Source organism: Pteronotus mesoamericanus, unplaced genomic scaffold (assembly GCF_021234165.1).
Source record: "Pteronotus mesoamericanus isolate MK-2021 breed Mesoamerican mustached bat unplaced genomic scaffold, CSHL_Meso_final contig_75, whole genome shotgun sequence".
In the NCBI taxonomy this organism is placed as follows: domain Eukaryota; kingdom Metazoa; phylum Chordata; class Mammalia; order Chiroptera; family Mormoopidae; genus Pteronotus; species Pteronotus mesoamericanus.
In genome coordinates this window covers 3973369-3999532 of record NW_026555249.1, presented here as the reverse complement: position 1 = coordinate 3999532, position 26164 = coordinate 3973369, and the positions used below count along the sequence as shown (strand labels likewise).

The 26164-nt window shown below is 39.9% G+C and overlaps 1 protein-coding gene across 2 annotated transcripts in view; it reads right to left on the bottom strand.

Annotated features, from left to right (window-relative positions):
• The window catches only part of LOC129078968 (cadherin-6), a 47756-nt gene extending 22119 nt beyond the window's left edge, over window positions 1-25637 (bottom strand). Inside the window, exons 1-3 of one of the 2 annotated variants that reach the window (XM_054583906.1) lie at window positions 25410-25637; window positions 3436-3730; window positions 299-418 (exon numbers count right to left, since the gene is read on the bottom strand). In XM_054583906.1, coding sequence (XP_054439881.1) covers window positions 299-418; window positions 3436-3730; window positions 25410-25637 — 643 coding nt within the window. The remainder of the gene's footprint in view (window positions 1-298; window positions 419-3435; window positions 3731-25409) is intronic. The other variant, XM_054583908.1, reaches the window with a different exon arrangement.
• Between the last annotated feature and the right edge of the window lie 527 nt (window positions 25638-26164).

Genomic DNA, 26164 nt, shown 5'->3' with positions numbered 1-26164 from the left:
GTAAACAGTTAAAATGTCTATCAGAAGGGGTTGGTCTTTTAGCTTCATCCCAAGTTGGAAGAAAAAAATAAAGCAATGTATATTTTTTCTGACTATATTATATATAAGAATGGTAAAAGATCCATTGTTAAATTTCTTGACTAAAATGATCTGGATGTTATGTTTATAAATATATCACTGGTATTTAGCAGACAAGTCTAAAAAATTCAATCACGCCAATCGCTTTTATTAAAAATTATGCTAGCTCAGCTGAATATGCTAATTACAGACTGTAAAAAGATCTCAAAGGAATTCCAACCTGTTTCTGATTCAACGGAAAAGTAGGGTTGGCCCTGTAGGATGCTGTAGACAACTTTAGCACTGTTCCCATACGTTGGATCATCAGCATCGGTTGCATTGACTTGGACAACGAATGTGCCTGTAATGACAGAACATGAATTGCAAATATATTAAGGGCCCATTACAGATCCTAGATACACACGCATAAGGAGAAAGCATGCTCTTACTTTTGTATGGAACTATCATGGCACGGGAGTGGGGAACTTCAGTGGCATGCTAGGTTCAAGAGCCTTGGATTTCTTACTCTAAAGGAACATGAACACCATTTATAAATACTGCAAGGATTAGCTTAAAGGGAAGCAAGGGAGTGGTCATGACATTGGGTGGAACTGGTGTCAATCCATCTCTAAGGGTGGGATTTGATTGCATTCTTGCTACGGTGCTTCTTTTAAGTTATCTAGGCCCAAGTCGACCAGAATCCCGCGTTACTTTGTCCAGAGGGATTAGTTTAAGGGTTGTCCAATCAGGGGGCCACTCATGATCTTGCTGGAGGTTCTGTGTCATAGGTGCTCTTTCCCCTGGACTGTCCTGTGCCGAGGAGGAGTCTGAAAATGCAGCAGCTATTTACTGACCCTGGAGATAGCAGCCCGAGAACAAAGCAGAATAGGACAGAGAGTTAAGGAGAAACAGCTATAATCCCAATCAAACCACGTCTAAAGCCCACTTCATTTCTGGACTTAAGTAATGTGACTGATAAGTCCTTCTATTGTTTAAACTAGTTTGAATTGGGTTTTCTGTTACTGGCAAATAAAAACATCCTAAGTGATCCATCTACCAGATAATTCTAAAAGATTGAAAGGCCTTGCACCTTAAAAGAGGGAGTTTTTGAGTTAAATAAAGAATTAATTGAAACAGCAGAGGATGCATATCTGGAACCTATAATACCAAAAAGTGATTGTAATTAAATGTACAAAGAAAACTATGATGTTTTATATCAGCACTCTTATTTTAAGGACCTCAGTCACCTGATAACCTTTGAAGTGTCCTTAACTTCCATAAAATTCCATGCAAATGTATGTGCTTGCATGTATATTTCACTGGAGAGAAGTTCCATACATTTTTATCTTACTCCCAAAGGAGTTGGTGACTTCTTTGAGATCTTCTGATTAAAGAAAGGGTGATATCTTCTGATTAAGATCATTTTATGACTGATTTTTGGTACTCTTATTAAATCAATAGTAAATATACTGCCAAGTTTCTCTTGTCTATGAACAGGGCAGTGAAGTTACATTTAGGGAATACTAGAATTTTTACATTACTTTTGTACTCTCTAGCCTATAACACATTTATTGAACAAATTATCAATATATTGTACTATGTTAAGGTTGGATGCTCTGGATAAAGCATGTTGATGCATGGGACAGAACATGCATTCTTTTAATTTAGTGAGGGAGTTGGGGAGAATAAGAATATCATATGATTTTAGAGTGAGAGCTAATAGTAGAAGTCAACAAACACATTCTTATTTGACATCAATACACAACTTAATCGCTTTTAGAATATGACTGTTTGGATGTTTTGAGCACCTGTTAGCTGTTAGATATTGTACTGGGGGCTCTGCTCTTGTTTTCTTCTTTTGTCTTCATCATGCTAACACTTAGAAGTTGACATTTATTATTTATTTTCCACAGATATGGAACTGGAGAATCAGAGAAATCAAGTAATTTACCAAATGCCACATCACTGCTTATTAGTAGAGATAACAGCAAACTCAAGTTTGTTTGACACGAAAGTTCACTGATACCACTCTGCTGTTATTTCTTTATGTAATCTCTTTAATATGCCTTTCTATATTAGAGTAATGACATATTAATTTATGATAGTAATTAATATCGAGATAACTGTGCCTGTGTGCAAATGAGAAAGCTTCCCTTTCTCAAAACATGTTTCTCTCAGTTACCCCCAAATATTTGCATGACATATTTAATTCTATAATGGCTTCAAAAGTCAATGGCACCCCTGATAGTTGTACAGTAACAACTTGCACATCTGGTTACAGTTGCCTGGGTGGTGCTGATGACAAGAATATCCTTTATTAATTCTTCCTGTCTTTTACCATATAGTGGAGAAGTATTATTCCTAACAAACCTCCCTCTTAAAGAATTCTAATCCTCCTCTTCGCCTGGTAATGATCTGTGATTTAAATAAAAAACAACAACGTGGCTTCAAGTACTGAGATGAGCAACTACTTCATGAGAAAAATTTAGATGTTTTACAATCATTTCCATAGATTAAATATTTTCAAAGTCTTGGAACTGTGAACTGAAACAGCTCTGATATATGACTCAAAATTATAGAAACATTTTTATTATGTAATTTAGCCTTTTTGAATTTGACACTGAGTGAAAATTAAACTAACCCTTAAATGAGTAGTTTAATATTTGTCATTGTCACTCATGAAGCATATTAATATGGCTAAGAGTGATGTCAGTAGGGTTCTTTTTCTTAGTTGAAATTCTGTTTACCTTCTTCCAGACTAAGCAAATTAAATGCACACATATTAACTTTAAAATTGCTAGAACTGCACTTAAAATACTAATTTATCCTATTTATGTCATGAAGGTCTCTTAATTTCCACCAATTAGTAAAGGATATATCCCCTAGACATCCTTTGGATATTTTTTATGGATTAAAAAACAGCTTTCTGTGAGTCTTTCCTCCAAATATATAGTTACTTAAAGCAACAGCCATGACTCTTTAGTCTGTTTTCCTGGGGAGATTCTTACTTGGAGCCAAATGCCAATATGGGCTAAGAGAAGTAGAAAAGGCAGCTGTTTTCCAGCCCAAGAAATAGAATAGGAATTTAAAATGGGAGAAGAAGTAGATGAGATGGTCTCTCTTTTTCCTTCTCTCGGCCATTTTTCATACACTCATCTCTAGAGGAAATGTAGTTTTCTTAAAAGCAATAATAATATGAGACTGGAATAATATTAGAAAACATAGGGGTACTTACAAAAAGGACATAAATAGATTGAAATATGATACTTTCAAAAAGTAGGATATATTTATTTAACTCGGTAAATTTCACTCAAGGTCTTTATTTAGTTGATGTACTAAAGGAGAAACTGTGTGTGGTTGAAACCATGTCTTACTCACCAACATCAGACATTTCGGGAACGGTGGCCGTATAAACCTCCTTGGTGAATATTGGCTCATTGTCATTGATGTCATGGATCTTGATGATGAATTCCGACTCGGGCTCCACAGGTATCCCTGTCCTTCTGTTTACAGCTTGAGCTCGAAGGGAGTAAACAGGTTTTTTTTCCCTGTCCAGCCGCCTGGTGGCCTGTATATCCCCTGTGTTTTCATTGATAATGAAGAGATCTCCTGCCCCATCTCCTGAAAGGATATATTTAAGTGATCCATCTCCTCTATCCATGTCTGAATGTAACTAGTATAGAAAAAAAAAATTAAAGAAAGTAAAAGTCAAACATGTGATCCTAAACTGTTTATCTTTACCATGAATGCTTTCATTCCATCCTTTCTAAGGGATGCAGTTTTTCCTTTGATAATTACTTAAATCCTAAAATACCATTCATTAATGAACATGTTTCCTCATAATCATAGGAATTCCCAGAACTAGAACAGAGCTTGGAGAAAATTTAATAATCGTTTTTTTTGAAGAATGGAAAACTAAAAGCCAAGGCAATCACAAGATGCCTAAGGTCATATTGGACTGGCTGGAATGAAACTATTTTCACTATAGCTTTTAGATGCTACTAATATACACTCCTCCTCACTTTATGTACACAGGCACACTAGAGAAGCAATATATTATGAGAAAAGGATTTTGGTTTTAAAATCAGACAGACCAGAGTACATTCTGCTTCTATACCGAATTTAGGGAAGCTAGTAAATCCCTTTGAATCTAATATGATGGAGATTATAATCAATTTTCTACATAGGTATGAAACTTATGTAGTTATATACGAATCAATGAATGAAATTCAACTCGAAGCATTTAAAAAACATCTTAAGTCCTTCTATGGACTTTGCTTTGAAAAGCCCCCGACAAGATCATTTACAAGGTCACTTGAAATAAGGATGTTTCATGCGTAGATTTTAGCTTAACATGGGAAAGGGCTTTCTAAAAAGTAGAGCCAGCCTAAAACGGAATAGTCTGCCTGAGGAACTAGGGGGTTCCTGCTTCTGAAGATAAGCCAGCGCGGGCTCTTGCGAGCTTAACAGCAGTGCCAGGGGTGTGGGTAAAGGGCTGAATTTCATGATTGTGAAGATACCGTTGAAGTGGGAGGGGATGGTTGTAACTTGCCAAGGAGCCCCTGTTACCTATCCCAAAGATTATTTCCGGAGTATGGACTTCCTGTCATTTCCCACGTTTCCTTTTTCCCACTTCAGCAAAAGCTCAGGCAGCATCTCACAGGTCTTCGGTGTCTCATGGGTTGTCTAATCTAACCCCTCTTACACATTTTCAAAAAGAGCTTTTTATTGAGGAGAACTGTTTTCAAACCCCACTTATAAACATCAGCTGCATGCAGACACGCGCTTTCCGTGGGAGGTCTGCTAATCGCTACCTAATTTCAACTCCGTCTAAACGGGAATCAGCCACATTACAACAGGTTTGGCAACAACGGCAACAGGTGAATGAACTCTGTGCCCTCCGGATTAACATTGTATGGCATGCTCAGAGCAGTGTCTGGAAACACATTTGAAAATTCCAATTCCAGGGCAATAAAGGGATTTTTAAAAATAATGTAACCCTGCCCTTCTGAAAGCGCATCACGTGGAATATAATTTATCCAAAAAGGCTGATGCAAAAGGGTTCCGTGGTCCAAGAACTTTGGGAAATACTTCATATGCCTGCCTCTTCCTTGGCGTCATCGAATGCCGTTAACATATGATTGCCTACAGTTCAAAACTGTACTCGATTTTATTTAATATAGCTTTTCTCAACTCTCTCATGTAAAGAATGCTCCTTGGGTGTGATCCGTATTGCTATTTCCCATAGCAGTTTTCAAAAAAAAAACAAACGCAGTTTGGGAAGCATGAGCTAACGGAGCCGTCACGGTCACAGAGCGCAGAAGACCGACGTCCTGGCGCCTGCGGTGGGTGCCAGACCCCGCGGCCCCGCGACCGCGCCGGAGGCCGGAGCGCGCGCGCCCGAGCAGGCCTTCCAGGGGATCGGGGCAGCCTCGCGGTTGGCAGCGATGGGAAGCGGAGTCCCATGCCAGCCCCACGGCAAATGCTGGGTGATAGCAGGGTTTGAGGGAGAGGATTTTATTCATATAATTAGTAGCCTTGGAAGCAATGTGACAGAAATAATGGAAGATAGATGTGAACGGGGAGGAAATTGCTTAGAAGGGAGACAAACGCAGGCAGAAATGTAAAACAAGGATACTCCATTTGTGTAACGCGTGATATGCTAAGGACACGTTGGAACCGTGATTACACAGAAAGAGCCACTGGGGAAAGTTTAACTCTCCACCGTCAAATTGTAATGACTGAAGAGAGCTCTTAAAAAGCCATTTCATTAACTCATGAGTAATGAAACCAGCCTCACGGCCCGTGGCGTCCGGCGTTAGCGTCTGCGCCCTGCACGGGGCCGCAGCCGGAGGCCCAGGTAGGGGTCCGGCTCATTCCTTTTCCTCCCCGAATACGGGGTCGCCGCGGAGCCCCAGCCTCCCTGAGCCAGGCTCCTGATCAGTGAAACGCGGGTGATGAGAACTAGAGGCCAAGGCTGTCGTGTGGCCTGAATTAGAACCTACATGTAAATGCTTCATTATTCGCTATGTAAATATGTGATAAAAGCATATCTGTGTTTTATGAATTACACACCTCCTTCCTAATTTAAAATATCGTTACTATTATGAACTCTTAGTTCCTAATAAGCATGTTTTTGCTCTTTTTTGGACTTTGAGAACTTTGTTGTGAGGACTTTGAAAACCCAATTTTGCAAACACACGGTATCTCTAAGGTGAAATCTTGTTATCAAAAGCCAGTTGTCTTCTACCAGGTGGCAACTGCTGCTTTTTTCCATGTAATTTATTATATTCTGCGTTCCGCTAGATTACAGACTCCCCTTGGCCCGTTCCTTCTGTCCTCGCTCTCAACACGTAATTGTTGCACACTTAGTAGGTGAATACCACATCTGGTCACACGATTTATTCAGGTAAAAGTAATCAGAAACTAATTTTTAGCTGTCAGGAGAGACCATTGCAATGACTTACGGCACAAACGCCCGCGACGATATGGAAGGGCAGCAGAGAGACCACGAAGTGGGCGAACAGGGATTGCTCCGCTGATCCCAATTCTGATTTATCAATATTTGAAAATGAGTGGAACAATGCATCTCTTCCCTCAGGCACTGTATGATAATAACACAATTTAACCTCAACCCCCTCCAAGTGCAGGGCTGTGTCTGATGGAGAGCAGAGCAGCAGAAACCTCCAGAAGTTTTCATGTAGCTCTTACCCCACTCTCCTCCCCTTCCATTGAACAGCACCCCTTCCCCTCCCCCCCGCCCCCACAAGGCCAGTTTTTTTCTCTGCTCTTGGGGAAAAGAGGAGACAGAAGCCATCGGTACGAGGGAAGGGGTGGTGACAAGCAGGCATTAGGGGTTTATTGAGCGCTTAGATTTTAATTGGATTTTTTCTTTTGTGATGTCATTCATCATGGCCACTGTAAAAGGCAGAAGTTAAACAACAACAAATAAAAGGTTGTAGGTTGCTGGAGGCATGTTTTTACTAATTTCAGTTTAATGCGCCAGTTCCATTAAGTTTAATCATCTGGTTCACTTTTAATGATTCACCATCGAGTGAAAATCACCGGCTTTCCTCAGAAAGTCACATCTCATCTGACGCTGGCAGGATTTTGACTACTGTACCTATGGCATTTTTGTTCCAGAAGGAGCTCTTGGTCTCCGTTTGTTTTTCCATTGATTTATTATTATTATTATTTTTTAAGTGCAGCACCTTGACAAATAAATACAGAGACCTGGGTTGTGCACATGGCTGGCCTCTTCGTACCGGCTGCTTGTGCTGACTTTCGACTTGATTTTGACTCCGATTCACAGGGAGACCACTAATTGTACAGATTTTTAGTAGTTTATGAAACTCGCTGTTGCTGCCCCATTCTTCTTGTTACTTGTCACTGGGTCACTATGAGTCAGTAACCAAACTGAATCTTCTAAGTCTATGCTTAGACAGAGAACAGAAGCTACCCAGAAGCTTACCTTTAGGGCACACACAGGGAAGCACCTACAGAGGCCTGAAGGGGGTTTAGGGAAAGAATTACGTGATTTTTTTTTTATTGCTGAAATAAAAAAAATTGGATTGTGCTTAATATGTTTGTAGAGTGTAATGCAAGAGCAATGTGGCCCTTTAGTAAATGAAATGGTTTCCATTCTGAAATGTCAAAGGATCATCAGAGAACAGCCATGGTGAAAACATGTTATTTGATTGGGGTGAAGGCAGACAAACTGGAGTTACAGCAGCGGGCGCGGGGGGAGGGGGAGAGAGAGAGAGAGAATACTTTTGTATTAAGTAGCTTGAGTATTCTTTTAAATTAGGAACATACATCAATAATCAAGTTAGGGCACATTGAGACTTAACTGAATTCAACATACATGTATATATATATTTGTGTGTATACATACATCTCTCTACATAATGCATGGATATGTAATGCTAACATTAAGTATACTTAATGTTGCGAAGGCTGGGAAGGGCTTGTTGGGTAGAGTTTATAGCTGGAAAAATTCCAACCTAGCTTTAAGTGTATGGCAGGGACTACAAATAGGTTCTGTTTTAAAGATTACAGGGTTAGGTAAAAAAAAAATCTTTTAATGAACGTTTATAGTATATATTTTCATATGCTATCTTTGAATGTTAATGATTTAGCATAAGTTAATGAATTTAAATCTGGTGATTATTTTACAATTTGAAACACTGATGGCAGCATACTATTACGGCAGGCTGCTGAAACTAGTTAAAAATACAAATTCTCAGGCCCCACCTACCTTCAGAGTCAATCACTCAATGGTTGTTGACCAGTGGTCTGTGTTTTAAGAAACGCTCTGGGTCATCCTGGTGAGTGCTCAAGTTTGAGAACCACTGCCTTAACCAGCACAATCATAAGGATTAAAACGAACTTGGGCAAGGGGAAGAAATGAGCATACAGCTATGCTATGTACTAAGTCGTGTAACCTTGGTGAACTTAGTTAACTTCTCTAAGTCTCAGTTTCCTCATCTATATGATAGGAGTAATAATGATACTTAGTTTGCAGGTACATTGCTTTAAAAATTGGTAAAATAATGTATGTAAAATGATTACCAGAAAGCCTAGCTCAGAGAAACACACTTTAATAAATTATTTTTGCATTCTAAACATGAAGTATTCAGAGGCGAATTTTGAAGGTGGAAAGATTTGAGTCTGAAATTTGACATTCCCATTAATCAACTAAATTAAATTATCGTGGTTTTCAATCTGTCGTCTATAAGATAGAGGTCAGAATAGTTAACTTTGCCAGCTATTCCTAGTTTACTTGTCTCTTGAAAGTTGGTAACCGTGAGACCTCTTAGGTCCTTGTTTTTCCTCATTTCAGACTCTCCCCATATGAGATCATCTACCTATTTTCATGCGTTCAACTATTATCTATGTGCCATTGAGGCCCAAATCTATACACAACTTCAGGGCAGCCTATTTTCTCGAGGTCCAGAGTCGAGGATACAACTGATTTCCAGGCAAGTCTTTTCGACGTCTTACTCTCAGTACTTCCCAACTGACCTCATTATCTTCTCTCCAAAACCTGTTCTGCTGTTACATGTCTCATTCTCTGTAAAGGCCAAAAGAGTCACCCTCCTCTCTGCCTCCATCACCCCATTCATTAGGCCACCAACTCCTGTCAATTGTATCTCTCACCTCTATCCTGCCCCACTGACTTGTCTCCATCTCCCCTGGTGCCGCCTGGGTCCCAGCCATCACCATTGCTGGTTCATCTACTGAGGCCCTCCAAACACACCCTCAGTTCTGCTTCCTTTCAATCTATTTTCATTTCTGTAGGTAGGCCAACTAAGCAACAAAAATGATGACAGTAACGACACTCTAATGATGACACTCTCTTCTAATTAATTCCTTCAGTGCTTTCTCTTCACTCTTGGGATAAACCCCCATCGCTACCCCTTAATAGGGCACCGAAATTCCTCCGCGGTCGCTGCCTCTCTCCTTAGTCTCATCAGCCACCATTCTCCCCTTGACACCCTCTGGTTTAGCAAACTCTACTTACTGATGTTTCTTGAAGATACATTAGTCTCTTTTGTATATGGGCCTCCCTCCATACAGTCCCCTGGGTGTAAATTCCTTTTGACCTTCTTCCCCTGATTAATCTAACTTCATACAGCAGGTCTGCGTAATCTTTAACGCCTCAGAAAAGACTTCCCTAAACAGCTAGTTTAAGTTAGATTCTCCAGCTATGCATTTTCAATTTATTCCCCACTTAGCCATCAGTGAAGTCTGTTTTTTTTTTTTTAATAACTTGTTTCACAGCTGTTTTTATGTTTCAATCAGCAAGAGCTAGATGGCAAGCTTTACAAAGGAAGGCACCAAACCTGTCTGGTTTACTTCTGTTTTCTCAGCATCTAACATACTGGTACATTACAGATCCTCAAAAATTAATGATTACAAAGGGTTAATAAATAAATGTAAAGATAAAATTGGATAAAATATCAATTACCAATGTAGTTTTTGGCACACAGAAGGCAATCAATACATCTTGGTGTCCTCCATTCCCTTTCTCACTTGATTTTAGTATAATTATGCGTATCGAGGCTATATGTTCCTGAAGTTGCCAGAACATTTAGCAATTATTACCAAAAATTAGGCACGTAGCCTAATCTGAGCAATCTGAGAGAGGAATACCAGTATTGCCTCAGATCTAAAATTTTTTTTTTAATAACCTCAATACAATAATGTCACTTGTATTTGCTGAAAAGTGTAAAGATGGTATAAGTACATTGAGGACACTGACCAGTATAATTACACTTGGTACTGGGACAGAAGTTGCCTGTTAAGGGGGAAGAAGTTGCAAGATTTTACTGAACCATATTTCAAGAATCATCCTGTTGCAGAGAGTAATGGGTAAAGACTGGAAAATGCTCCATTTTATGGACACATTGTTCCACAATAAACATAATTTAACTGTCAACCAAGACCATTTTAAAACACTTATTGGCCTGAAGAGCTACATAAGGCAATGAATAAAAAACAATACTTGTCTTCTACAAACTTGAAATTTAGGCTTGTAAATGCTCATATGTGAAAAGTATAGAATGAAAGCAGGAATTAGATAACTGAATACTTCTGTTAAGTATTAGGACTAAAAAGGTACATGAAAAGATGGAGAACAGCACAGAAGGAACTTGTAAGCTGGAGAAGGTAGAGTCAGGAAATGTTAGGTCTTAGATGATTTCGGAAGACTTCTTGGAGACATTTAGATTTACTAATGGGAGAAGAATGACTGAGCAACCAGTGTGAGTTCATGGCATGGTTTCAAGGCTCAGTGTGGGAGAAAACCAGAGGAAACCTTGAGTGGGTGCCTGGGGTAATAAAAGCAATAATGTCAGCTAAAATAGAGACACTCTTTCCCTAGGATTGCAGGATCACATATTTTCTCACACTGCACTCAGATGTGCAAGGGAAGATGCAGCTTCCTTATTTTTTAAAATAGCTTATTCCTCAAGTTCTAATCCCATTGAATATTAGGAACTCTATATTAGGCTGAATATCGAGTCAATAGTTTAGTGCAATCCAATAAAGTCTGCTTGATTCAATAATACAGTCTCTTTAGATAACTCTTTTAAATAAATCCCAGTCTTTCTGGTTTCAGTTCCGCCCCCCGACCCCTGATCCAGTGCAAGATGACACCTGGGTGTATGAAGAAGAGAGAGCCACAAGGCCTGAACCAGCAGAAAATTTGGGGGCTTCTGGAACCAAGGGTAGTCCTTGTCCTGCCCTCTGCCCTGCTGGTCTCTAGACAGTATCTTTCATCCATTACTTTCCTCAGTGGCGTCTATGGTTTTGGCAGGTGGATTCATGATCTCAGCTCCTTAACATCCAAGGTGACTAGCTCTATCCTGCCTCCCCCTTTGCCACCACAGTGGCCCTGGCTGTGACTCCTTCGCTGCCCTTGGCACACGGTTGTAGCTAGAGTTGCTTTGTACTTAGTAGGTACCAGCTACAGGACCATCCACCTCTTTTCTGCCCTGGAGAAGCTTTGGAGACTCCTGGGACCTCAAATGGGCTTCTCCTTCACTACACGGTTGCTCCAAAGGGAAAAGGGAAAGACTACTCTTCTTTTACCTTTACCCACAAACTTGCACCTGCTCCCAGCTCCCTTCAAGGACCTTCAATACACTTCCTTGGGCAGTAAAAATGACTACAGATACACACAGGCGTGTGTGTGTATATGTATTTAATAGTCAGAACTGTGAAATCCCTCCCGTGGCTTTGGGAGTACCCTGCCAACCTGAGTTTTGTGGGAGGAACTGCCAATTCCCACTGAGAAGATAGCTGGGGTGGAGGCATGGCCTGCAGCCCTGAGCCCGGCACCAATGATTGTTGGTGGTGACATGTTATAAATGACATTCATCAGTTTTATTCTAGTTGACTGGGCCCATCTTTTGATACATTAAATGGGTTATAAAAGAGGCAAAATGTAGGATTGGGCTATCTCCATATCCTATGTTTTCTTTCTTTTTCTACCATGTTTGTCCTTATTATGGCCTGAAAAAAATTATTTTCTTCTATACAACATACATAATTTGGAGGATTTTATAACAGTAGAAACACTTTATTGTTAAAGCGTTCTTTTATATTATTCATCATTTGGCAATTGGTCTGGCTGGGATTTGGAAAAATAATAATAGCAGGCATTTATTAAGGCCATACGATAGGGTAGAAAATATGCTGAATTTATCACATAGATTATATAATTTTGTACTCATCATGAATCTCTTCCTATCCCCCCTTAACTGATCAGGAAACTGAGGCAAGATGTAAGTTAAGTAACTTCTCAGCATCGTATAACCGACAGAAGCAGAATTTGAGTCCGGGTGGTTTGACATCCTGGTCTAGTCTGTTAACCACAACAAATATTTTCTCTGGATGTTTACACTCAGTTCAATGAAGAGTCATTAGAAGCTTAATCTGTACCAAACAGTATTTCAAGTGCTGAGTTACAGAGATCTAATTAAGGATTTTTTAACCTCTGTGCCATCGACAGTTTGGGCTGGATAACTTTGTAGTAGGACCTGTCCTATTTTTTTAGCATCTTTGGCCTCTACTCATGAGATATCTGTGGCATCTTTCAAGTCTTGACAACCAAAAATGTCTCCATATATTGCTAAATGTCCTTCCATGGAGGACATTTGGGACAAAACTGTCTCCACTGAGAATCACTGATGAAATTCTCTATCTATCCATCCATCATCTATCTATCTAATCCATCATGTTTCCTCCTCCCACCTTTTTTCTCATTGTGTACCTTGCAACTTTAAAAATTCATTCAACTAATAACATGAGGGCTCTGAATTTGCAGAACTAACACATGACCCACTCAATTCAACCTTTTCTCTTTTGTTAGATTTAATAACCACCAAGAAAGACCTTGTGTTATGTGGAGGAGAATTTTTGACAAAGTGCTGAAAGTGAAAAAAATTTCAATTTAAACTCAGGAAAAATTTATTAATTTCCTTGACATTTGTCTTTTATATTCAGTACCTTAAATTTAATGTCAAAAGTACCACCGTAACTATTAAATGAACAAAGCTGGAGCGCTACAGTGGTTGTGGTAGGCAGAATAATGGCCCTCTCAATGGTGTCCAAGTCCTGCTTCCTAGAACCGGGGACTGTGCTACTTTACGTGGCAAAAAGGACTTTACAGGTGTGACTAAGATAAAGATTTTGAGGTCCGGCGATGATCCTGGGCTATTCGGGCGAGCCCATATAATCACAGGGTCTTTATAAGGGAAGGAGGTAGGGAGTCAGAGGAGGAAATGTGCAATGAAGCAGAGAGATTGAGTTGAACATGATACACTGCTGGCTTTGAAGATGGAGGAAGGAACCACAAACCAAAGCATGCAGGCAGCCTCTAGAAGCTCCAAAAGGCAAGGAAAGGGATCCTCCCTAGAATCTCCAGAAGGACATGCTGCAGACACCTTGGTTTAGCCCAGTGAAACCTGTTTTAAACTTTTGACTTCCAGAATTGCAAGATCATAAATGTGTGCTGTTTTAAGCTGCTAAGTTTGTGTAACTTGTTGCAGCAGAAATAAAAACTAAGACAGCAGTTCCTTAGCTTTGGAATTCAAGGTGAACAGAAACTATATGTGGTCCTTCAAGAATCTCAGTGAAGGAGAGAAGAAAACCAAGCCTTGGCCACACCGCATGTTAGGTACCGCGTAAGTGCTTAGCGCGTTACAGCAACCAAGTGTCATAGCAACTTCAGGAGAGAACCTGGGGTTGCGGAAGTTAAGTAGCTCACTCCAAGTCAAGGGCAGAGCCAGCAAGGAAGATCTGCCTCACTCCAGAGTCGCTATTTGTTCACACGAGCACATACCGCCAAACAACACTTCCTGCCATGATTACAAAAGTATCTGGATTCACTGTATTTATTATATTAGGCCCCTGGCTAAGTTATTTGTAAATTTTATTGGCACAAATGATACAAACTGTAATAGATATTATTGTTCATTTGGGATTTATCAATTAAACAAATGCTTTTTGGTTTATTCACTGCATGAAGTTAGTTCCCTCAAAAGGCATTGTTTACTGCCTTGTGCTTGGCTCTGCAAGTCCAAGGCCTTCAGCAGCCTGAGACATCAGTCTCAGCTTTGCTTAGTCTCACATTTTCATTTTCAAAATGCCAGTGGTAAATCAAGTTGAGAGCCAGTCAAAAATTGATTTAGAAAGGCATTGTAACTCACCAGTTTTAATCCTGCTGCCTTTTCGCCTTACAGTGTAATCTCTTCAGCAATTGACAAATCTAGGGACACACACTCAGACACACTCAGACACACACACACACACACACACACACACACACACACACACACACACACGGAGACCCCTCCTGCCACTTTTTCTTTCTCTCCCTCTATCTCTGACACTACACTTTGAAGGAAAATATTAACAGATAAATGCGGACACTTGAGACATGATGCATCCAACAGCAGAAACTTAAACAGTAATGTTTCTCACTAGCTAATGGACTTGACCCAAAATGTGTTTTTCTTCAAAGGTAAAAATCATATTGCATATAATAATCTTATGTTGACTCTTACTTAGGATTTGGGAAGTTAAAGCCATATCTTTATAAAACAAGTAGTTTACTTGAGGGAGAGACTCTTTCTTTTTCAAATTCATAACTCTCAAGCATCTCGTATGTGCTCAGTAAATGATGATTAAATTGAATTCTGTAACCTACTCATACAGGCAAGGAAATAATGGTGAGCAATTCTAGCGGAGAGATTATGAGCTCATATATTAGTTTCTCTTGCCTGGGAACCAGCTTATAAATTCTTAAATGATTGTAACAACTCTTTCTTTCTTTCTTTCTTTTTTTAATTTGTTTTTGGCTTTAAAGGTACTAACTGTGAAACACTCAGTGAAGAGAAATGTGTACGATCCCAGTGGCTACACTGGGCAGGTGTCTCACAGAGATGTTGGTGCCATGAACTTGAGTGCTCCAACTCCTAAGCATTTATGCTGTTATTTCGTTTGTCCACCATGTTTGAAATACTTTCTGCTACTTTAATATCTTCATAATATGGGAGAAGGGAAGAGTATCAGACCTAACCACATCAGAATAGCTGGACTCCAGCCCCAGCTTTGGCACTCTGCTGGGGACTGCTCTGCCGTCCCTTACCCACCATGGGACTCTGGGACTCTGACTTCTGAAGAGCAGGAGCGCTTGTGCAAATCGCTGGGGGAACCCGTGTACACGTGAGAGCGCTTCCCAACCAGCCAAGTGTGTGAACACATTATCGGTGCTCCTTATCGCGTGACAAATTTTCTGCCATGACACTCTGCTGAAAATAATCCGTGTTGTCTCTTCACCTGCCAGGGGGTGATTTTCCTTGTGTCGCGTTTTCTATTCTGTCCCTCTCTCTCCTGAACCCTCCCTTTCATTAGAAGTTGCCTGATGGTCTGCTTCACGTGAAGATTCTGACTGCGGCATCATCACATTAAAACTTAAGTAGGTGATATGTACACTGTTGCAAAGGAGATGAAACTGAATGAAGTACTGCCATTCGAGTTTGCCCAAGTCACCTAATTTTCTTGATTCAATTTTAAAACTGTATTTTCCTTTAAGAGGCAGGTGGATTGGTAATCACCAAGGTCATAGCTGTAACACAGGGTAAATAGCTCCTCTGTTTTATTCTTTTTACAAAATACATGTAGTTTGAGAGGATGGCTAGAACACTCAAGACATAAATAGGATGAGAAAGAAATTTCTTGTAATCTATTCTGCCTTACTTGATTCCTGTTTTTTAATTTTTAAAACTGTTATTTGGAAATAATCTCAAACTTAGAAAGATGCACCCCCCCCCCACCAAAAAAAAAGCTTTACTTGATTTCTAGAGAGGAAGCTCTCTTTCTGAAGGGCATTTACCCTCATTGGAAAAAAAATGAATCTCCAGGCTATAGATTAAGTAATGAAGTGAACTAGATTCTTATGCTTCCCAATTTATGAAAAAGAAAATAATAAAACCATGCTACAGTTTTGCATAACTGTATTTTAAAGCAGAATTTTCTTTGCATCTCCTCTTTCATGTTCCTCTTCTGGATTGTACTTATAAATAGTAGAAAGAATTAAGATGAGATTTTTCTCCAGAGATAATTATTTTTTCCCAAGAGAACTAAAAATATGTTGATTAGAAGTATATAGTTGGTAAAAAAAAAAAAGTCATTACATAAAACTGTTCTCTCCCTGTATTATTATCACATTTGTCTCTATAGTTGATTGTTTGGGAATCATTACAATCATCATCCTCAAGTCTTAAATAATTTCTCTTTTACTGAACTGTCTATGTTATGTACCTTCTTGGGGATTTTAAGAAAAAGGAATTTGTTTCCTATTGTTAAACTCTGGCTTTTTCTCATTTTGTTTCAAACTTTCTTCTACTTAGATCCTAAATAATGTCTGATTTTCATTTGTAAAAGTCTTAAAGGAACCAGCTTTTATGATATGATATTATTTGCTATATATTTTCTTTATCTTCCCTGTTAGTTCATGCATGTACTCATACAACCTTGTTGTCTACATTTTCTCTGGTTTGCACTGAGGAAGCTTGCGTTTTCTCCTATTGTATCATAAATATTTGTGTCACTTTGATGTGAAAATTTCAGAGGTGGTTTCCATGGACTTTCCTAATAAATTTGGTTTATATGTTTACTGTCTAATATATCCTTGAACTCTAAAGGCTAGATTTTCAGTTGTCAATGACACAAATCACCACCAATGATATCCATGGCAATCCATTCACATCAATAAACTGGGAGGCAGTTTTTAGATAGTACAGCAGCTTTTCATCTTTTGTGGTCCCTCACTGCAGCTTATTTGAGTAATATCTGGCTGTTTCCAATGTACAAAATCTGTTCTAGGCACCTTGAAGGATACGAAGTTAAGAAAGATGTGTAGTGAAGGATCTTGCAGAGTTAACAAAGATATAAGCATTCGAAGGGATAAATTTAATATCTAAGTACTAATTGAAAAACAGTGCTGGGATCCAATATAAAACACTACTCAATTATTGAAGGTCAAAATTCAACCTTAAACAAGAAATTCATTATTTTATTCTAAAAGGTGAAGCATTCAGGGTAATTAAAAAATTAAATCAAGAGTAGTTTTCCCATAATAAAACTTTGACTTAGTAATATAAGGAGAGTATAATATTATTCCAACTTAATTAGGATAATTCCAACTTAAAATATTAGTACACCCGAAGTACCAATACTACAGTCATTTTTTGAATTGCTGGATGCCTTCAGCTTTTCAAGAAAATAATACCTATCCAGACTCTTAACATTTCACAGCAATTTAAATAATATAAATTCCAATTTGTAGTGTAAACTGATGTTTTAAAGTGAAATAAATTATAAATAGCTTTTACAGGACTTAGAAAAGTTACTCAGATCCTCAAATAATGTGATTGTACTGTGCAATTTATTTTGTTTGAGATAATAAAGAAAACTTCCTATTTTTGTACACAGCCAGCCTTCTGAACTGCGGTTGATTAATCGTGTCCGCCGATACCTTGGCCTGCTTGGGCACCGTCTTCTGACCCATGAGGCTTGACCTCCCTGAAGGAGGCAGAACATTAGTGGCATGTTGTGGGCACCTTTGGTTCTTCCTCGTCTTCATCTTTTCTGTTCTTTAAAGATGCACTGGATAGCAGGGCACCTTCCTGCCTTGCCCTGGTCTTCCCTTGGTACCTTACTAGGGAGTGTGATATGCCAGGCCCTGTTCTAAACCCTTTCTGTGTGTTAACTTAGGTAATCCTCACCTCAATAACTTTATTACTCTCCTCGTTTAGCAGCTGAAGAAATAGAGGGCAGAGAGAGGTTAAATAACTTGTTCAACACACCCAGGTAGTCATGGTGTAGCTGGGGCTCAACGCAGGCAGGCTGCCTATGCTATTAACTTTACACTCTCTGGTGAGCGATTGTTGAATGAGTGAAAAGCATTTTCTCTCCAAATCTATTCGAAAATGCCATAGCTGAGATAACTTCAATTGCCTTCTTAACTCCAATCTCTGTTCCCTCTAGTCAGCATTAAATCCCACATCCAGAGTGATATTTCAAGCTTTTTGTTATGCCTTTATTACTGCCCTCAGGTCTTCTGAAATACACCAATTCACCTGAAATATTTATTCATATATTTCACACATGTATGCATTTTAATCTTTTAAAATGTCTCTCTTTTCTTGTACCCATACGTTGTCTGTGAATGGAAACCGGGAAGAAGCTATAAATATTTTTTCCGGTGAAATATTTTGGCATGCAGCTTTTCCTCTTGTTCCAGGTTGCGCAACTGCAAATTTGATGCCTCATGCTGACCTGTGAGAATATTTGTTACTTTTACTTATTTATCAAGAATGGTAACAATAAAAAACCCTTTTCTTCCCTTCTGGGGAATTCCCTGCCTTCAATTCCTTGTAGATAGGTTGGGAAAGAGCACTGATAACACTTAGTGTGCTCATTAGGGCTATGTTACATTGTCATCTTAATAACCAACCACACAGAAGCTTCTGGAAGGTGGAGTCTGTCCACACAAAAATAGATGACTTCTTGACTTGCCAATGACATATTAAGATCTAAACATAATCTCTAAGTTTGATGAAGATTAGCAAAGGCAGGACTTCTATAAAAAAACCTGTTTGTTTTTGTTAAAAGAAGGTAGAGCATTAGGAAGATTATGTTTAATTTTGACTAGAGAGGTACTGCCCTCTAACAGTTAAATTTATAATTCAGGTTACAATATATACTTGCCTTGTTGTATTTAAAGTAATGTTCTAATGCTGTCATTTCCATCAATGGAAATGAAAAAGATTGTGGTTCAAGAACCCATTGCCAGGGATTTTTATCTAATTTTTGAAATAAAATTCAGTCAAAATGATAATTAAGGATTTTGATTTTAAAAGAAGTATAAAACTAGATGCTGGCATTCTGCATATTTAGATTTCCATCTGTGGTGGACCCATCATACCACAACAAATGAAGAACTCTGGTGCAAATCAAGCATTGCATGGTTTAATAATAGTACAAACAAGTTGAGGCACTCAGTGAAGAAATACTTAACGATGTCCATGGGCTAGATGCTGGGGGATTTGTTATAATGAGCATGTAGATGCCCCATAACCTCCAAACAACCTCTAACTCTGTTTGACTTGCAGAGTGTGGAGGTAAAATAGCTCAGCGGGAACAAAAAGAATCTGCACCCTTAACTCTCTTTTATTCGCCTTCATCCCTCCATTTTGTTGAACAAATTGAATTACAAGCAGAAGGATATAGGATTCCACAGGCCTAGTGACTTGGGAGTGGGCACATGCGGGATTGAGGCCTTGGCTTTCCACGCCTTACTCTGTGCGGCCCGGGCGGCTGAGAGCTGCCTTCGGGTTTACGAGCGAGGTCAGACATTCTCTTCTGTTCTTCACGGGAGTAGCTGTGCAGAGAGGGAAGTTTAAGACTCGGAGGATCGCTGTTAAATGGGACATTGTCTTAGCGTCAAATAGCAAATTGAAGTTTTTGTCATTAAGCAAGTGAAATTAGGTGGCTGAGAGTGGAAGCAAAATGAGGGTTACTGCCAGTATCAGCAGTTGGGAAGTTACTTCTTCAGACATTTTTAAAAAGTACATTCAACAAGCAAGCGAATACACATTCTTTAAATAGACTAACAGTTGAAATATAAAAATGTTAAATGGCTGAGCATTAAATTTAAATGATGAAGAAGAAAGATGTGCCCAAGGCACTTGTCCTGACTCGGGGAGAAAAGATTATTGCAGGTCATTGAACCAGAACAGGAGTTTACAGAAGGTTATCAAGAGAAATAAAAAGAAAAGACACTTTTTCATCATGACCCCAAAGACTACCAAATGCATATTTAATTTTAAAGTACTCATATGTAACTATTCTGAATACCACTGATGTACTCCGGAAATTAACATCAGGAAAAAAAATAAAAGGAAGGCACAAAATATTCATGCAAACATATTTTTGTAGCTCTTTAAAATTAGTATTTAAATTTTTTTTCTCTCTACGCGAGGGTTTCCACAGCAGGTTCTCAGTAGGCACTTGAGATACCGAGTTGAATTCACTCATGGAAGACCAAAGCGTGTCCTGTGCCTGTTTTCTCATTTGTGCCGCGCAGTGGCTCTGCGGAGCAGTGGGTGTGTGTGAGGGGCACAGCTGGACAGTCAGAAGGTCAGACAGGGGCCAGCTGCCAGGCCCTGGCAGTGGGAGACTTTGGGTTCGAATACCTGACTGCTCTGAGCCTTAGTTTACACGTCTGTAACACAGGGATAAAGCTAGTAAGTGGGCATGGAGGTTGCACACCCGAGGCACTTGGCAGAGTGTCCAGAGCACAGGAATGCTCGGTAAGTGTCAGCTGCGACGATGCTTTATGCCAACGCCGCAGTAGTTCGAAGTGACAGGTTAAATGAGCCTCTGAATCACCCATCAAATTAGCACCAGGAGGTTTCTACTCTTAAGTTTATGCTCTGTTCAGAAAAAAATAGGAAGATAATAGAGGAGTATTTTAAGGACAACATCTTTTAAATGGCCTTTCAGGATGTACAAAATGATGCTTTATGTTTACTGATTTTGGGTCATGTAATTATAGGCACAAATAATTGTTCATCTCTAAATTTAAAGGTGCATTAGTGGACCACTTTTATTTTTATGGGCCATTAAAACATGACTGTCTAATTATCCTAAGAATAGTGGCTTCGTTGAACTGGATAAATGTTAATTTCAAAGATGCAAGAGAAAGGCGTACTAGGAAGACCTGTACATTGGCGTTTCAAAGAGAACCCAAATTTTTACGATATTTAAAAAAGCACAGTGTATCAATTTTGGGGAAAGCTCCACGACCAACTTCCAAAGAGCTAGCATCAGAAAAATCTATGAAAATATACAAGTTTATCAAATTCCATCAAAACAGATCTCCTGGTATGCTACTAAAAATAGAAGCATCTTGATTGCTCCTAATGGAGATTAGTATTATGGATACATTATATGGACACATAATGTGCTCTGTCTCCAAATCTCTGCACCTTCTGCTTTCTCCCCTAGGGAAACCCTTGTGATTCTCCCCGTGCAGTGTGAGCTCACACCTGCAAGCAGTCCTTCCGGCATCTTCACCTCCTTCAGGTAGCTCTGCTATACCCGCCCCAGCTGGCCCTCTCCTTTTATTTCCAAAATGCTTTTAGCACTGAACTTGCCACATTTTGTTACAATCATTGCCAATAATAGTCTTGTAAGGCAGCAATTCTCAAATTTTCCCACATGTTGGAATCATAAATACTTAATTAAAAACCAACTAAATTAGAATCTCTGGGGAGGGGAGACCCACGCAAGATATTTTTTAAAGCAGCACTTCCCAAATTTTAAGGTGCCTGGGGATCTTGTGGAAATGCAGCTTCTCAGGTGGCGCCCAGGATTCTGCACATCTAATAAGCTCCCAGGTGACACAGAGGCTGCTTAGGCTAAATCAGCCAAAAAGCCACCCCTAAATCTTCATGTATTTTGGGAAATAAATATTCCTCTCTGTATCTGTATCTATAACTGTATCTTAAGCTCACAGACTCTTACCCAATACAGGACTGCTTCTTCCTGCCTTGTTACCCCTACCAGCCACCAGCATTTTAGGCGAGTCAAGGCGCAGAAGGGTTCTCACACATCAGAGTTTGGGGTTGTTGATGTTTCAGCCATTCGCAGCAGGTGCTCCGCTCCCTAACCTGGCAGTGCCCATGTTTCTGCGTTAGTCTGACCGGCCACGGGCACAGTGCGGGGCTGACAGGTAATAGGGCGGGAGGGGAGGAAGGGCCCACTGCCCTTGCTTGTGCTTCCAGTTGTAAGTATGGCCTTGTCCCTTCACTTTACGTCACCCAGCCTCCAGTCTCTCTCTTCTACTGCTTCTCGGATGCTCATGTGACTCTATCTTTTTCCTCTTTGGACGCTTAACAGCCCTTTGCTCCCACACGGAGTCTCACATTTTCCTCAGCCCACAGGCGTCACTGTCATCTCTGTTGACCTAGCCCAGAACAACTGGAGCCAAGGAACGCAAATACAAATGTAAACAGATGCTTCTAACGTACAAGCTTTTTTCTTCTACTGTAAGTGCTTTTTGTTTAACTGCATCACTTTTCCTCAGTTAACGCTTCTCCCCGTTGCAGGTACAGATGAACCTGTCAGCGTCAGGGCTCAAGAAGAGGCTCTAAGGGTATCATTCAGTAAGGCTCGCGTTCCGTGAGCCTTCGTACACCTTTGTGTGGCAATCTGACTACAGTGAAATGGTTCCTGGAGTGCTCCCTGAGGTACCCTGGGGTGCAGCAAGGAACCCACTGTGTCACCAGGAAATGGTTCACAATTTCCAGGGGAATCATGCATCACTTGAGCTCTGTCAGACACCCTGTGAACTACACCTTAGGGTAGTTCCCAGTTTCAGCAGTAGATGGTGCTACATTCCCTTCGATGACGTTACCTATTTATGGAGCTGGGTCCCCCTAGCACTTGCGGTAGAAGGCAGGTACAGGCCAAGAATCAATGCGGGAAAGGAAATGGGAGTGGTGTCCCGTCTGAGAAGTCTTGCAGTGCCCAATGGGCACACACCTCCCATTACTAAGTCACTGTGGTTATTTAAGAATGAAATATTCTTATTTTTCTATGAACTGATACATATTTTTGTCAGTTACTTATTTTTTTTAGAACATAAATACTTATTAAATTGTGTGGACCAAACTATTTCTTTTGACCGAAGGACATGGTGGAAAATAAATCGTTGAGACATTAAGGACATTGTGAACGGGGAATGTTTTGGAACCTCTGCTATGGCCTGATCTTGAGAAACACTTCGTCTTCAAAAGTTTCTTGCCCCTCTAGATCTGGTTCATCTCCCCAGGATCTGCTTTCTTCCAAACCTACTAAAAGGGGACCAACTTGTCACGTGAGGAACCCAAACTTTTTCTTCCCTTTTAAAAATTGTGTGTTTTTTTTTGTCTGTTTTTAATTGTGGCAAAAATCATAGTATAGTCTAATCCTTTTGTCTATTGATAAAACATAACTCCAAAGACAGATTTGGGAAAATGCCCTGCCAATAGGATAAGAATACGAGTTACACACATCTGATGTAGCAAAGCTGGCAACTATGACAACGTCAGTGACTGTCCTTGACTTTTTCTCTAGGTAGTACCCTCTTAAATGTAGAACTTCAGGGAGGTGGGGAAGGGCAGATGAGGATGAGGTAGAGAAATTTATCTTGCTGCCAATAAAACATCTAAATCCAACTAATTGGATTGAAGCTGTGATTGTGAAAGGGTTTTTGCCTTTCTCCTCTGTATTTTCCGCCCACTGAGAAATCCATTAGTTCCCTCATTTGACTTTTGCAATGATATAAAAACCAACATTCAACTTCAATGCATTACCAGAAAGCTTAACAGAGTGTATACAGTGGATTTTTTCACCAAGAATAGCAATTTTTTTAGGCATCTACTATGTGCTAGCCACTAGTTCTCATCTCGCTTAAACTAGATGGCAACTCTACGAGGCAAGCATTGCTGCGTGTTTTCTAGATGAAAAACCTACAGCCTAGAAAAGTTATTAACTGGGCCTGGGCCACACAACTGGCAGAGATGCAGCCTCAGATCTGCTTGGGTCCACAGTTCGCGACCCTTCCCCTGGTACTATTACCTCTCACAGTGATAATCATAAAGCTGATTCCCATGCGGTTTTATTCGCTGCGGTTTCTCCTGTCCTGAAATATCCTGCCTTTCTCTAAAAATACGTGGTATTTTTTGATGTAAAATGACATCACAATTTGGGAAGTAAAAACAGAAAAGAAAAAGAGGGGGATGGATTATTTAGACAAAGAACTTGAAAAAACTTCTATGACAGTAATGTTATTTGTATTCTAGAAAGCGCTTTAAAGATTATAAGATTATTATCATTTTTTTACAACCATTACTTTATTAATGCAGTGCTATTCAAATTTCTAGAAGGAAATGGAAAGAAGTACAAGTCCATGGACTTTCTTCAGCTGTCGCACCGCGTGTGAATTTCACAGCAAATACCAGGCTAGGCCCTGGGGGGACTGGCTGGGCTCCCCGCTTCACTGAGGACTTTCTCTCCTACTTTATTCCATATGAATAATTCACTTCATTGGAACGATGCCTGGTCACCTCAGCCCAAGCCATGGATGGCTTTCCTTCATTTAAGGTGGTAAATACTTAAAGAGACTATTTGCACACGGTTATTCAGGGATATTGGATAACAGATTGAAGTGTGACCGTGCAGCCGTCGGAGTCTGCAAAATTTATGCAATCTGCATTCTCTACCACTGATGTTTAAAACCATAGCTGTAATCATAAACAAAGACGCTGTATCTTCTCTATTGTGTTCATTCCCAGTTTGTTTACGTGAAGGGTGTGGGACAATCATTTTGCTTATCAAAGTCGTATTATGAAACACAGAATCTACAAAGTTCAGAGCTGTATCCCTGGGTTCTTTTTTTCGTTTTACATCTTTACAGTATGCAGATATTCTGCAACACGACTGTAGCTGATGATAAAATGCCAGTGAAGCTCCGGCGACAGTATAACCGAGCTGTTTCCCTGACTCAGCTCCAGTAATCGCTGAGGGCGATCATAAGCGAGGGCCTCCTCATACCACTTCCTGGAGTCAATAAAATGGTCAGATGATATTTGGAAATAGCACCTCTCCATAACCATTTGTCTCTTTTGTGAACCATGCTACAGTTAAATCACAAGCTTTGGAAATGCCTGGCTCTTGCCAATTATCTGGAATAAGACAAAACAGCAGCAGTGGTACCCGACAACCAACCTGAAGCACTGGAGGGTTTTGAGGACAAAGGGCTCCATTCCCTTGACAATGGCTGGCACTGTACATATCAGAGTTAAGGAAAAGTTAATTTGAACCTGGCCAAAGGACGAAAGCTCAGAACGTTTGCTTTCAGAATGAGAAAAAGGAACCTTCTTTTTCTTAGAGCTTAATTGCTCTATTCCTATATTTAATATATCTTACTTCACAGAATAAGCTGGGCCATATTTTTCAAGCTAAAGTAAATATTAAAGGATTTATGATAATCCTGTGTGGATGGTAGTGGGCGTTTCCCTTTCAGCTGGGGCATTTCTCCTTTTTTGTTGCAGGGCTAACATTTCTCAGCTTATGCCTGAAACTACTCAAGTGGGGAAAGAAAGTCTTACCAGATAAGCAACGATTCCTCCTGTCTAGGGGAATAGTTTACATCCTCATCATCTACTTATCAGAAGTAACTTCTTCAGGCTTTTAAAACCAGAATGTCAAAGCATCCAATGGAATCCTACCTTGCCCACATACTGATAACCGGGTCCCGTATACTCCTCCAGGAGAAAGAACTGATTCCACATCCAGCTCCTTTTTGAACGGTTCAGCTCATTTTTGCCGTTTCCAGAGAGTTCCAGGGCCCTTTTCTTTGCGGGGAAACCACTAGTCCTCTTAGATAACAGAGTTGAGAAAGTTGGGTCGGGCTGAGCAACCCAAAAGAGTAGCAAGAAGTACCGGTAAGTTCTCATTCTGATGGCACGGTCCGGGCTCTGGGCAGTGGGGATTTGTCTCCTTCAAGTGTCTTTTTTTCACTGCACTGTATTCAGCTGCATTCCTCCCTTCTTCCTTAATGCTCTTTGCTTGGCTCTCAGAGGATATCTGGAAAGAATAATAACATATCAAGCATTTTTAGAGATGCTTAAAATTCAGCGTTAGAGCAAATAAGCTCTGGCAAAAGAGGACAGAAATTTGAATAGCAAAACAACAAAAATAAGTTGGCTATCAATTTTAAAATGAGGAAAACAATTTTTTAGATATGCTAAATGGAAGGCATGGGCTGAATAGGAAGCTGCTGTTTTCCTTCCTCCTTTTCTACCACTTAAAAATCCTACTTTAAGTAATAGAATTGTTGTAGGTCAACATGCCAGAGTGGATTATTTCACTACTCTTTTACCTTTGGGTACGTGGGCTGAGATCTGAGGAGAAGAAATGAGTTTGTGTTTCTGATTCTATTTGCATATTTGTCCTCATGAACACGTGTAAGGCAAAGCTTTTC